This window comes from Oncorhynchus mykiss, chromosome 9 (assembly GCF_013265735.2).
Source record: "Oncorhynchus mykiss isolate Arlee chromosome 9, USDA_OmykA_1.1, whole genome shotgun sequence".
NCBI lineage: Eukaryota > Metazoa > Chordata > Actinopteri > Salmoniformes > Salmonidae > Oncorhynchus > Oncorhynchus mykiss.
The window spans coordinates 56,866,623-56,880,768 of record NC_048573.1 but is presented as its reverse complement, the minus strand read 5'-3'; the positions used below and the strand labels follow the sequence as shown (position 1 = coordinate 56,880,768).

General features: G+C 40.1%; 1 protein-coding gene across 4 annotated transcripts in view; it reads left to right on the top strand.

Moving 5' to 3' along the window:
• LOC110532443 (microphthalmia-associated transcription factor) overlaps nt 1-7,865 on the top strand; it is a 34,319-nt gene extending 26,454 nt beyond the window's left edge. For 2 of the 4 annotated variants that reach the window (XM_021616350.2, XM_036988434.1), the window contains exons 3-10: nt 2,028-2,231; nt 2,506-2,601; nt 2,976-3,090; nt 3,292-3,384; nt 3,860-3,916; nt 4,057-4,132; nt 5,798-5,945; nt 6,160-7,865. In XM_021616350.2, the coding sequence (XP_021472025.2) occupies nt 2,028-2,231; nt 2,506-2,601; nt 2,976-3,090; nt 3,292-3,384; nt 3,860-3,916; nt 4,057-4,132; nt 5,798-5,945; nt 6,160-6,582 (1,212 nt within the window). In that variant the 3' untranslated portion in view covers nt 6,583-7,865. Of the gene's footprint in view, nt 1-2,027; nt 2,232-2,505; nt 2,602-2,975; nt 3,091-3,291; nt 3,385-3,859; nt 3,917-4,056; nt 4,133-5,797; nt 5,956-6,159 lie in introns of all 4 variants that reach the window. The other 2 variants (XM_021616351.2, XM_036988435.1) reach the window with 2 other exon arrangements.
• Nucleotides 7,866-14,146: the final 6,281 nt, after the last annotated feature.

Genomic DNA, 14,146 nt, shown 5'->3' with positions numbered 1-14,146 from the left:
GAACAGTGCATTTAAAGGACATTTATTGCCTAATTGGTCAGGATGCATTCCCAACTTTGACCCCTTCAGTTATCACACGGCCAACATGCCTGAAATAACTTTCAACTCTCCCCAGGGGGATTCCCAAAATACCTCAGAGAGCTATTAATAGACCTGCCAGTTAGGATACATTCCTTATGGAATGACTAGAAATAGGGAATGCCAATTTACATTGAGCAATACACATCTATTGAATTACCTTTTTAATTTTTGTTGCATAAAACAAATAGGCCTACCAGTAAATGCTTATTACCATGTTATAGTAGAACAGTGTATGATATTCTCTATTGATGCTAGTGTGGTGTCAGTTGTTACTGTAGATACTATTTGCAAGGTTAAATAACCTCAGCCAATAAGGGCCCGGGGGAGGGACCGTCTGGTTCTGTTGCAGCGTTGTTGAGCCAAGAGTTCAGGAGGTGAATGGGGTTGTGAGGAGCTCCATCTGCCTCAAGCCTTTCCAAATAACCAGACTCTGTCATCCACACTTGGTTATCCTGAGCTCATTAACCACCTCACCAGTGAAATCAACTGTCATTCTGAGTTTGTCCAGGCATGGCTACAGTCAATTTACACACGTGTTGGATAAACACACATGCTTCAGTACAACCGATTCTAAACGGAATTCTCTCCCATTACTGGTTTATAATTGGTAATTTATCAGTTGGTTATCTTTGCTGTTGTTGGAACCCTTGAATGCAGTGATGTACTGTCCTGTTAGGATTCAGGAATAACTTCATATTAGAGATAATGTTACAGGTAGCTGAAATCTCATGTTTAGAAACATCTTATTACAATCTGCTTTCTGACAGGGTTGAGTAAAGAATGAATAAAGTAGCCTCCCTTTAGCAACGTAATCATTTTATGGATTTTTTGTTTCAATGAAGATGTTTAGACAAACAAAACAATACAGTATATATTTGACTACATTATGAAGCATGTAGTTTACAAGAATAGTTTTAGCTCAGTGAGCCTATCATCCAAAAATAGCAGAGTAACCAGCCAGTGTGCAACAGCCATGCATGTGGTTAAAGAGGAGATGAGAAGTTATCTGGCCTGGGGCAAGTTTCAGTAGACAGGGTGACCTGGTCTTGGTTGTAGAAAGAGCCTCTTTGTTAGACTCCCACTCTGACGTCAAACTAGCACCATAAAGGCATAAATTCATATTTTACATAAAGCATCACAATCTTAAAAAAGGTTCATTGTGTCTCACTTAGACTTATTAACATGTGTAGCTAATGCCTTTTATAAGCTGAACTAGAGGTGTTCCTCTCTGTATTATCAGTGTTGAAAGCAGCGGATGAAAGAGGAAGACAGCCTCTCTGGTCTTGCATAGACTTTGAAAGGGAATATAATTAGGTTTTAAGCATCTCTTATTTGTAGTTGGAATATAAATTGTGCTGGAGATGTTGGGGATGCTTGAATACCACCATTATCAAGTAGGTCCAGTATTATGCTGTTTGAAATATATTTTATTTTCCCCCCCTTTTCTTTTGGGGTATGGTAAGATAAACATAACATTTATTCAGATGGAACGTGTGACATGAATTGTGAATACATGTATTTATATCTAGGGATTATTTAGCTATCAAGAGATAGCACAGAAAAAATATAAATGAAAAGATAAGCTTACGGCTTACTGCTTTGGGATTTGCTAGTAATATTGATACTTTCTAACATTTCAATTCATACTTGACTTTCTCTGGTCAAGTCAAGGACTCTATCACTAGTTGAGCTGACAGGTATTTTATTTTCATATTAATTAGTAATCCAGTTCTCTTTATTATTATAAATGTATGGAAACATTTTCAAAGCTGTTTCTTGCTTATTTAGTGAGATAATATTCAGTGAGATATGAGAGCTGTTTCTTGAGTGCACAGCACAATTACAACATGACCAATGATTATCAACCCATCATAACAGCGTTTGAGGATTCTGACTCTCACTTATGTCTCTCCCTCTTTCACTCCATCTCTCCCTACCTCCTCCAGGTGCAGACTCACCTGGAGAACCCCACCAAGTACCACATCCAGCAGGCCCAGCAGCAGCAGGTGAAGCGCTACCTGGGCAAGCTTGGCTCCCTGCCCTGCCCCAACCAGTCCTCTGACCACAAGGGCTTGGCTCTGGGGCCGGGAAACAGTGCCCCCAACAGCCCCATGGCCTTACTCACCCTCAACATCAACTGTGAGAAAGAGGTAACACAAAACGTAACATGGCCATAGATGCCGAGCTACAATGCAGTGTGTGTAAATTCAGTGTGCTTTTCACACCATAATATCTGCCAATTTTCGATTACTTCTACTTCAAAGCCATGTGTATTTCAGTAATGAATGGTAGTAACACCATGGAGTTGGATAATACATATTCATTGATAAGGAAATGTGATCTTCTGTTGATTAACCCTCAACTGAATCACTGTCTGTTAGAAAATATGTTATCTCAAATTCAATTTTAGTTTTTTTATTATAGATGGATGATGTCATTGATGACATAATTAGTCTGGAATCGAGTTATAACGACGATATCCTTGGATTAATGGACCCAGGGCTTCAGATGGCCAATACGGTATGATTGCCTTAATTTACTGTCTGCTTGCATGAGGCCAGTAACCGAAAGGCTGCTGGTTTGAATACCTGAGCTGACAAGGGGAAATCTGTCTATGTGCCCTTGAGCAAGGCACTTAACCCTAATTTGCTCCAGGGGCGCAGTACTACTATGGCTGACCCTGTAGAGCAACACATCTCACTGCACCTATCCGGTGGAGGCCTATATGACAATTCATAGTAGATGTGTCTACGAATACAGCAAATGTTTGCTTCCAGATCATTGTGCAAACACATTTTTAAAGGGTTAACTACTCATGTGTCAAGCACCACATGTGCCAGGTATATTTGACCCTGCTAACATTACTATTGTCTGTGGTTATCTTTTCTCATCAGATCGCTGTCAACACTAACCTCTTGGACATTTATGGTAACCAGAGCATGCCCCATCCAGGCCTGGCCATCAACTCCTGCCCTGCCAACCTGCCCAACATCAAAAGGGAATACTCAGGTGAGCATGACCCCATTACATGGAAAACATCCAGATTCAAACATACTCTCCAGACCTTTGTGACTGAGCAATATGTTTGAAAGGGTCAGGGAAATGTTATGCATGTGCTTTGCATTGATATTGTTTTTGATTATTGTAAACTTTGTTATTTTGTCATTAAAAATAAAGTGAAATGCATTGAACATTTTATGTGCCAAATAGTTTCCCAATCTCCGGCCATCATGCACATGCTGGACAAGTCTGGATCGTGTAGCAAGTTTGAGAACTATCACAGGCCTGAAGGGTTTCCTGTAGGTATGTCTGCATAGTCATATTCATATTTACTTTAGCTAACTGTGAGTTTGAGTTAGGTTACACGGGTGCATATTGCCTAGCCTATAATGTGCTCAGCACAGTTTCATTTATTTTCTTCCCGAAACTAACTAAACATTTCTGGCATAACTGTTTTGTTGTGTGTCAACATCAATGTTTTGCCATTGTCCTACAGATGAAGGATCTTAAACTGATCCAGTTTGAAAATAATCCTGCAGCAACAAGAAATGTGAATTATTATATGGATTATAATTAATGGACGTTTTTGTAGGGGTTGATACATTTTTCATAAGGTAAAATAAAATCTGAAATTTCAAAGTGGAAATTACACATTTTAAACCTCAAATACACTACAAGTTTTACATTTCCTGCATTGTTCTCCTGCAACAGGGTTATCAAATGAAGATCCCACATCTGTAGTCATTGTCCATTCCTAATGCTAACTGCTTTGTTTCAGAAGCAGAGGTCAGGGCAATGGCAAAGGAACGACAGAAGAAGGATAACCATAATTTGAGTGAGTTTTGCTATACGGTAATTATCAGCTATCTAGTAATATCATGTGGGTTGTTTAGATATGCGGTGATATTACCTTTTCATTATTACATTTTGCATTGATTGTTTCTTATTGTTCTCTTCTCGTCCTATTTCCTGTAGTTGAGAGAAGACGGAGGTTTAACATCAACGACCGGATCAAAGAATTGGGGACCATGATTCCAAAATCAAATGATCCGTAAGTTGCGTATGTTTACTTGGATTTGAGGTCTTTCTACCAGATACAGCGCAGTCTGGAATTATTGGATCCCTTAATAAAGATGAGCAAAAAAATAACAGAAAATCAGTAATACAAATACTGAGCTATATTGTATACTCCAAAAATTAGAACAATTATATTATTTAATAATAATACTATTGCTCAGAGACCGAGATTTAGTGTAACAAGTAATTAAAACAAATCTCAAAAAGATATGGGTCAAAATGATTGGATCCCCTGTTTTCATTGCTCCAGTAAGGGAAAGGGATTCAGTTATACACCTGAATACATTCAACTGAAATGTGTCTTCCGCATTTAACCCAACCACTCTGAATCAGAGCTGCCATAATCGACATCCACGTCTTCGGTGCCCGGAGAACAGTGGGTTAACTGCCTTGCTCAGGGGCAGAACAACAGATTTTTAACTTGTCAGCTCGGGGATTCAATCCAGCAACCTTTCGGTTACTGGCCCAAAGCTCTAACCACTAGGCTACCTGCCGACCCCTCCCCTTGTAAGGATATTGACAATGAGCCTTTTTCTAAAATGTTTTATGAGATTGGGGAACACACTAGGAGGGATCTTAGACCATTCCTCCATACAGAATCTTTCCAGATCCTTGATATATTTTGTCTGCGCTAATTGATTGCCCTCTTCAATTCAAACCACAGGTTTTCAATATGGATCTGAGATGGCCATTGCAAAATGTTGATTTAGTTTTTTTCTTTGTGGTTTTTGATGTTTACTTGCTGGAATATTCACTTGCGGCCAAGTTTCAGCCTCTGGCAGAGGCAACCAGGTTTTTGGCTAACATGTCCTGGTACTTGGCAAAGTTCATAATGCCGTTGACCTTAACACGGACCCCAGGACCAGTGGAAGCAAAATAGCCCCATAACATCAACGATCCACCACCATATTTTACAGTAGTGATGAGGTATTTTACTACATATGCATTGTTCTTTCTAAGGCCAAACCCACCGCTGGTGTGTCTGGCCAAAGACCTCTATTTTCGTGTCATCTGACCATAGCACTGGTTCCAAACCAAGTGCCAATGATGTTTAGCAAACTCCAGGCGGTGCTATGGTCAGATGACATGAAAATAGAGGTATTTGGTCACGGGTTTGACCTTCGAGGATCTGGAAAGATCTCTCCCAAAGTGTTCTCCAATCTCATAAAACATTTTATAAAAAGGCTCAGTATTGTTATCCTTCCAAAGGGAGGGTACTGGAGTATTGAAAACAGGGGGTCCAATAATGCTGACCTCTATCTTTTAGCTTTTTTTTTTATTACTTGTTAAATAATATCTCTTTCTCTGAGAAATTCTATTAGTATAAAATAATATCATTTTTCATTTTTTAAGCATACAACATAGCTCAGTATTTGTATTATTTATTTTATACAGTCTTTTTTGCTCATCTCTATCAAAAGGTTCCAATAATTCCGGACCCCACTGTATATATCATGGGTCAGACATTGACCCTAGGCTAGAGTTTACGATAATTATAGATCAATGCCTCAGTTTATTTTCAGTGCATCCATACCCTTGAGAATTGTGTGAGTTAGAACGTTGTCAGTGTACTCCAGAATGCTAACAGTTCAGGCTGATAAAACCTTGCTGGCCTGCCGCGCCCCTCTCTGGTCCTCAGGGATATGCGATGGAACAAAGGCACCATTCTCAAGGCGTCAGTGGATTACATCAGGAAGCTACAGAGGGAGCAGCAGAGGGCCAAAGAGCTGGAGAACAGGCAGAAGAAGCTGGAGCATGCCAATAGACACCTGATGCTGCGGATACAGGTACAGCATGGTAGGCCGTGGGGCACTGGGAGAGATAAGGAGCAACTAGCCATGCCTTCAAAATGTCACATACTGTATTAGCCAATCAAAGTAGGATTGAATTGAGATGAGGCTCTTCTATATTCTGGATGGTATCAGATATGCAGCATGCAGACAGACAATGTTGATAACACTCTCTTTCCTTTCTCTTTCTCCCTCCCTTGATGGGGTTCAGGAGTTGGAGATGCAAGCTCGTGCCCATGGTCTGACCACAGACACATCTGCCCTCTGCTCAGCTGAGCTCTCAGTCCGAGGCATCAAGCAGGAGCCAGCCCTGGGAGACTGCCACCAGGATCTGTACCATGTCCACCCCCAGCACCAACACCACCCAGCCTGCACTCCAGACCAGGTTCAGTACACCATCTTGGAGCTCAACAATGGAGCATCTCCCTACACCAAGGGCCACAGGGGAGTCTCAGGTGACATGGGGCCTTACGGCAGTCATCCTAAGGGGGCCTTGATGGACATCCTGATGGATGACAACTTGTCCCCTGTGGGAGGGGGAGACCCCCTGCTTTCCTCTGTCTCGCCCAGAGCTTCTAAGGACAGCAGCTGCTCAGGCAGCAAAAGCATGGAAGAGAACGACCAGAGCTGTTAGCACTCACTGCTGCCCACTCCACTCACCTGCATCTTTATCTCCACCCCTTCAACCTGTTCTATGTTGTGTTGTGTTGAGGCCTCCTCAGACGTCTCCCGTCAGTAGCTAACTTCAGCCAACTGCTGGTTAGTTAGTTAGTTTGTTTTCAGGTGTTTACACATTTTACATTTTTCATTGTTTTGTTTTTTTTGTTTATTATATGGTATCATTGGGTTCTGAAAGCCGTCAAACTGAATTTAGTTCAGTTTCTCTTGTGTATTGATTATAAATTACTTTTTAATAGTTTGTTTTAATAGATCATGCTCTGATTTTATCAATACTGTTATGACAATGAGTCAGGGAGCGACATCTCACACATACTGTACCTGTGTAAGGTCATCATGGTATAGGGCAGGCTTATAATAGTTATAAAACCCTGATTGATAAGCTTATTGCTTTAAATAAAAGAAAAAATGCAATTCCCTCGAAGTGAAAACTAAAAATTGTGGTTTAATATATTGTTGGTGTGTTACACAGTCACACTACTTCCTTTATAGCATGTCTATTCAGCGCAATATGACAGAAACGATAATACATTATTTTGATTACTTTTGTTTGTGCATTACTTTTGTGCTTTTGAACTTGAATGAGATAACGTCTTAGTCAGGAGATTTGTAAACATTTCACATATAGCACAGAACATAATGTCAGTCTATCAATATTGGTAGAAATGCAACATTGATTTCCATACAGGCACATTTGGTTTATGATGATATTTATGGCAATAAGATTGAAATGTATTGCAGCAAATACTCACTAAGAAGTGGATCTCTAAGGAAGAAAAATACATTTTGTTTTTAACTTGTCCATTTTCTATTTTTATTTAATTTTTTTGTACACTTATTAGGATTTGCCTGTCCATCCATTTCGTGTTTAAGAGATATTCAGGATATTTTTTTGTCAATGATGTGAATGTTTATATTGCTAGGAATATAAGGAGATGTACATGTAGAAAATTGTTTAAACACTGGAATGACGTCCATAAATTGATTTAAATATATATTTACTAATGATTATATTTAGGTTTTTCAAATGATTGATTGTAGTTAAAACTATAAGCTGTACTGTTAATGTATATTTCTACTTTTTAACAACTGTAGGAAAGTACTCAAATATGCCTTTGATAATAACTACAGTGCCTTGCGAAAGTATTCGGCCCCCTTGAACTTTGCGACCTTTTGCCACATTTCAGGCTTCAAACATAAAGATATAAAACTTTATTTTTTTGTGAAGAATCAACAACAAGTGGGACACAATCATGAAGTGGAACAACATTTATTGGATATTTCAAACTTTTTTAACAAATCAAAAACTGAAAAATTAGGCGTGCAAAATTATTCAGCCCCTTTACTTTCAGTGCAGCAAACTCTCTCCAGAAGTTCAGTGAGGATCTCTGAATGATCCAATGTTGACCTAAATGACTAATGATGATAAATACAATCCACCTGTGTGTAATCAAGTCTCCGTATAAATGCACCTGCACTGTGATAGTCTCAGAGGTCCGTTAAAAGCGCAGAGAGCATCATGAAGAACAAGGAACACACCAGGCAGGTCCGAGATACTGTTGTGAAGAAGTTTAAAGCCGGATTTGGATACAGTAAGATTTCCCAAGCTTTAAACATCCCAAGGAGCACTGTGCAAGCGATGGTATTGAAATGGAAGGAGTATCAGACCACTGCAAATCTACCAAGACCTGGCCGTCCCTCTAAACTTTCAGCTCATACAAGGAGAAGACTGATCAGAGATGCAGCCAAGAGGCCCATGATCACTCTGGATGAACTGCAGAGATCTACAGCTGAGGTGGGAGACTCTGTCCATAGGACAACAATCAGTCGTATATTGCACAAATCTGGCCTTTATGGAAGAGTGGCAAGAAGAAAGCCATTTTTTAAAGATATCCATAAAAAGTGTCGTTTAAAGTTTGCCACAAGCCACCTGGGAGACACACCAAACATGTGGAAGAAGGTGCTCTGGTCAGATGAAACCAAAATTGAACTTTTTGGCAACAATGCAAAACGTTATGTTTGGCGTAAAAGCAACACAGCTGAACACACCATCCCCACTGTCAAACATGGTGGTGGCAGCATCATGGTTTGAGCCTGCTTTTCTTCAGCAGGGACAGGGAAGATGGTTAAAATTGATGGGAAGATGGATGGAGCCAAATACAGGACCATTCTGGAAGAAAACCTGATGGAGTCTGCAAAAGGCCTGAGACTGGGATGGAGATTTGTCTTCCAATAAGACAATGATCCAAAACATAAAGCAAAATCTACAATGGAATGGTTCAAAAATAAACATATCCAGGTGTTAGAATGGCCAAGTCAAAGTCCAGACCTGAATCCAATCGAGAATCTGTGGAAAGAACTGAAAACTGCTGTTCACAAATGCTCTCCATCCAACCTCACTGAGCTCGAGCTGTTTTGCAAGGAGGAATGGGAAGAAATTTCAGTCTCTCGATGTGCAAAACTGATAGACATACCCCAAGCGACTTACAGCTGTAATCACAGCAAAAGGTGGCGCTACAAAGTTTTAACTTAAGGGGGCTAAATAATTTTGCACGTCCAATTTTTCAGTTTTTGATTTGTTAAAAAAGTTTGAAATATCCAATAAATGTCGTTCCACTTCATGATTGTGTCCCACTTGTTGTTGATTCTTCACAAAAAATACAGTTTTATATCTTTATGTTTGAAGCCTGAAATGTGGCAAAAGGTCGCAAAGTTCAAGGGGGCCGAATACTTTCGCAAGGCACTGTATCTACTGTACATTACACCACTGTATTGAGAACATGGTTACAGTGCATCCTCAAGTCTGTGGAACTATGCAATGATTACAGTTGTGCCTGTTTTACCCAGAAGACATTAGACACATTAGGCTGGTCATATAATATGTTGTAATGATTAGTAAGAAGCACCTAGCAGAATGATTTACATTGAAGTGCCTTACTGTTAGTTTTTTGTTTTCCACAGATCTAGGAGGACTACTAGACACTGGTTTGTTGTTGTTGTTTCTGGTGTTTGGTGCTTCATGTATGAAGTGTTGAGCTGCAAGGTCCCTACGGGAAGCAGTAGGGCCTTCTGTCAGAGAGTAGAAAACCATGTTATGGGCCTCCAAATGTCTCTCTAGGCCATCCATTTTGTTTGGGATGTTTTTGATGCTAGAGTTCTGTTTTGAGGTCAGAATTCCACTCGGAGGGCAATAATCAAAACATTGCTTTACTGAATTCTCAGCTTCTTTTTTGAGACCAATTATTTTTCTGAATGTAATGTAACTCAGTGTTGACTGCCAAAATGTGTTGCCAAAATCAAAGTGAAGTCTAAAATATGCAAAGAAGGAATTAACGTTGTTATTTTTTGATGTTGTACTTTTGTGTAAGGATGTTTCTTCTTTATTTCTAGAGCAATAATTTAAGAATAATGGCTATCAGGCTGCACGTAAAGCTAAGCACAAAGTAGTCCATGTACTTATAGGCAAATTCTCTGCAGTACAAATCCACTGCAGAATGGCCCTCACTGCACCCAGGTCTGTCTGGTAATATCTAGACACAGGCCTGTCATTCACTCACTGTCCTTTGACTGAACCCAGATCAGCATATCATTTCCCTAGACAATGTCACCCTCTTGTGTTGATGAAACCACTATGCACCAAGATTGGTGTTTTCAACCATAGAACTAAAATGCATAGAACTAACATTTTCATTTAAAGCAATGGTGACAGTTGATTGATGCCCATTATTTGTAAATAAACATATTAATCGATCCGCTTGTTACCATGGCACAGTTTGGGTATACCAATAACATTTCAAAGAGCCATGTTTGTTCACACATTGAACACCTCAGGCTGACAGGTCTATTAATTGTATTTACATGGTTCAGATAGACGCCTCTGCCGAGATTGCCACTGTAATGTGATAATGACTCTGTTGCCAGGGGAGATGGAGGTAGTGATGGTCATACACTGGTTAGGGATGGATCAGTGATGTCAAGGCCATTCATTGGAACGGAGTGTGGAAAATAGCTTTTGACAAACATTAAAGTCAATTAAATATTTTTACTTGTGTTATTGCAGGAGTATGTTTCGTTCTATGATTTATTTTTATCAAAGTATTTCACTAATTGTCTCTGAACACTAATGATGGGTAAATAATATGAGAATAGATCATGTTCAACAGACACTCCAATATAATTAATGATAATATTTTATTGGTAGACTTCCAGGGCTCTATTCAATCCGCATTGGGGAAGTTCAGCTGTACAGCGTGCTTGAAATTTAAAGGCTATGTTCCCGCATTAGCAGAGACTGCATTCACGGTAAATGCTGCATATGTCGGCTCAATCAAAAATGATCTTTACCTTTGTATCACGGAATCTGTAACACTTCAGTTTAACATATTAAATAAAACCCTAAGTAAATGTGCGTTGACTGAAATATATTGAATATGAAACACAGCATTTCTTCTTCACCTGCTCATCATGGAATGGATATTATCACCAGCCTTCAAGAAGAACCAAGTTCATCACACAGACACCTACTAAAGCAGCACCGGCCTCTCAAGATTCTGAGCCTGCCTGGCAGGGTTGGTCCTGCAAAGCCAAAGCCCCCTGATGGGAGAGGATAATATGCAAGGAAATTCTCAAAGCTGCTAATTTGAACCTTGACGACCTTTTACCTAGCCGATGGGGATTCCGGTGGGGTGCCCCCACCCAGGTAGTGGCAGCGCTGGCATGAAGAGCTGCACTAACCCATGGGGAGGGGGCATATTATTGTGGCCCTGGTAGCACAAAATAATCAAAAGGTCTGACTGCACAGAGTTGCTTGGAAATTGGTCACAATGGGAGACCAGCGTGTGTGTGTGTTTCAGAGGAAGGGTCTGATCTCCATGTGTATCTGATCTCCATCAACTAGGACTTAACAAGTTAATGAAATCTCCTAATTTTTATATTTTTTGCAAAATGTTGCATGTCTTCTCAAACAGCTGCAACTGTATATGCATTCGTAAAACAAGTCCTTTCTTGAGTTGGGCTCAGGGATGAAACACCTGTCGAGCGTCTGAGCTTATGGTAGTTTATGGGGAAAAGGGGTTGAGTGTGTGTGTATGAATGTGTGTGTGTATGTATTCCACATCTGTTGCTAGGGGGTAATGATGTTAGGGACAATATAGGATGAATCATAATAAATGTGTGGTAAAATAATACTTGCTTACCAAAAATATAATTTTTGTAATGGCAATCCTGGTTATAGGTAATAATCCTTTGCATGAACAGTCTACATTATTACGCATATTATTTGTTAATTATGGGAATTAAGATACGCAGGATTTTTAATATACAGTGCATTTCGGAAAGTATTCAGACCCCTTGACTTTTTCTACATTTGTTACGTTACAGCCTTATTAAATTGCTTTGTTTTAGCAATCTACACACAATACCCCTTAATGACGAAGCAAAAACTGTTTAGACATTTTTGCAAATTTATAAAAAATCCCAAACTGAAATCTCACATTTGCATAAGTATTCAAACCCTTTACTCAGTACTTTGTTGAAGCACCGTTGGCAGTGATTACAGCGAGTCTTTTTGGGTATGACGCTACAAGCTTGGCACACTTGTATTTGGGGAGTTTCTCTCATTCTTTTCAAGTTCTGTCAGGTTAGATGGGGAGTGTCGCTGCACAACTATTTTCAGGCCTCTACAGAGATGTTCGACCGCATTCAAGTCCGGGCTCTGGCTGGGCTACTCAAGGACATTCAGAGACTTGCTCTGAAGCCACTCCTGTGTTGTCTTGGCTGTGTGCTTAGGGTCGTTGTCCTATTGGAAGGTAAACCTTCGCCCCAGTCTCAGGTCCTGACCAGGTTTTCATCAAGGATCTCGATGTACTTTGCTCTGTTCATCTTTTCCTCGATCCTGACTAGTCTCCCAGTCCCTGCCACTGAAAAACATCCCCACAGCTTGATGCTGCCACCACCATGCTTTACCGTAGGTATGGTGCCAGGTTTCCTCCAGACGTGATGCTCGGCATTCAGGCCAAAGAGTTTAATCTTGGTTTCATCAGACCAGAGAATCTTGTTTCTCATGGTCTGAGAGTTCTTTAGATGCCTTTTGGCAAACTCGGAGCAGGCTGTCATGTGCCTTTTACTGAAGAGTGGCTTCCATCTGGCCACTCTACGAAAAATACCTGATTGGTGGAGTGCTGCAGAGATGGTTGTCCTTCTGGAAGGTTCTCCCATCTCCACAGAGGAACTCCGCAGCTCTGTCAGAGTGACCATCAGGTTTTTGGTCAGGTCCCTGACCAAGGCCCTTCTCCCCCGATTGCTCAGTTTGGCCAGGCGGCCAGCTCTAGGAAGAGTCTTGGTGGTTCCAAACTTCTTCCATTTAAGATTTATGGAGGACACTTTGTTCTTGGGGACCTTCAATGCCGCAGACATTTTTTGATACCCTTCCCCAAATCTGTGCCTCGACACAATCCTGTCTCGGAGCTCTACGGACAATTCCTTTGACCTCATGTCTTGGTTTTTGCTCTGACATGCACTGTCAACTGTGGGACCTTAAATAGACAGGTGTGTGCCTTTCCAAATCATGTCCATTCAATTTAATTTACCACAGGTGGACTCCAATCAAGCTTGAGTTTCATAGTGAAGGGTCTGTAAGCTTATGTAAATAAGGTATTTCTGTTTTTTACTTCTAATAAATATGCTAACAATTCTACAAACTTTGTCTTATTTTTTTGATCCATTTCAGAATAAGACTAACGTAACAAATTGTGGAAAAAGTCAAGGGTTCAGAATACTTTTGAATGGACTGTATATACAGAACCAGTCAAAAGTTTGGACACACCTACTCATTCAAGGGTTTTTCTTTTTAAAACTATGAAATAACACATATAGAATCATGTAGTAACCAAAAAAAGTGTTAAACAAATCAAAATATATTTGAGATACTGTACTTCAACTTTGCACATGCTTGTTATTCACTCAACCAAGCTTCATGAGTTATTCACCTGGAATGCATTTCAATTAACAGGTGTTCTTTGTTAAAAGTTCATTTATGTTATTTCTTTTTGTTTGAGCCAATCAGTTGTGTTGTGACAAGGTAGGGATGGTATACAGAAGATGGCCCTATTTGGTAAAAGACCAAGTCCATATTATGGCAAGAACAGTTTAAATAAGCAAAGAGACACGACAGTCCATCATTACTTTAAGACATGAAGGTCAGACATTTCAAGAATTTCTTCAAGTGCAGTCACAAAAACCATCAAGCACTGAAACTGGCTGTCATGAGGACCACCACAGGAAAGGAAGACCCAGAGTTACCTCTGCTACAGAGAATGAGTTAATTCGAGTTACCAGCCTCAGAAAATGCAGCCCAAAGAAATGCTTCACAGAGACACATCTCAACATCAAATGTTCAGAAGAGAATGTGCGAATCAGGTCTTCATGGTCGAATTGCTGCAAAGAAACCATTACTAAAAGACACCAATAAGAAGAAGAGACTTGCTTGGGCAAAGAAACACGAGCAATGGACATTAGACCGG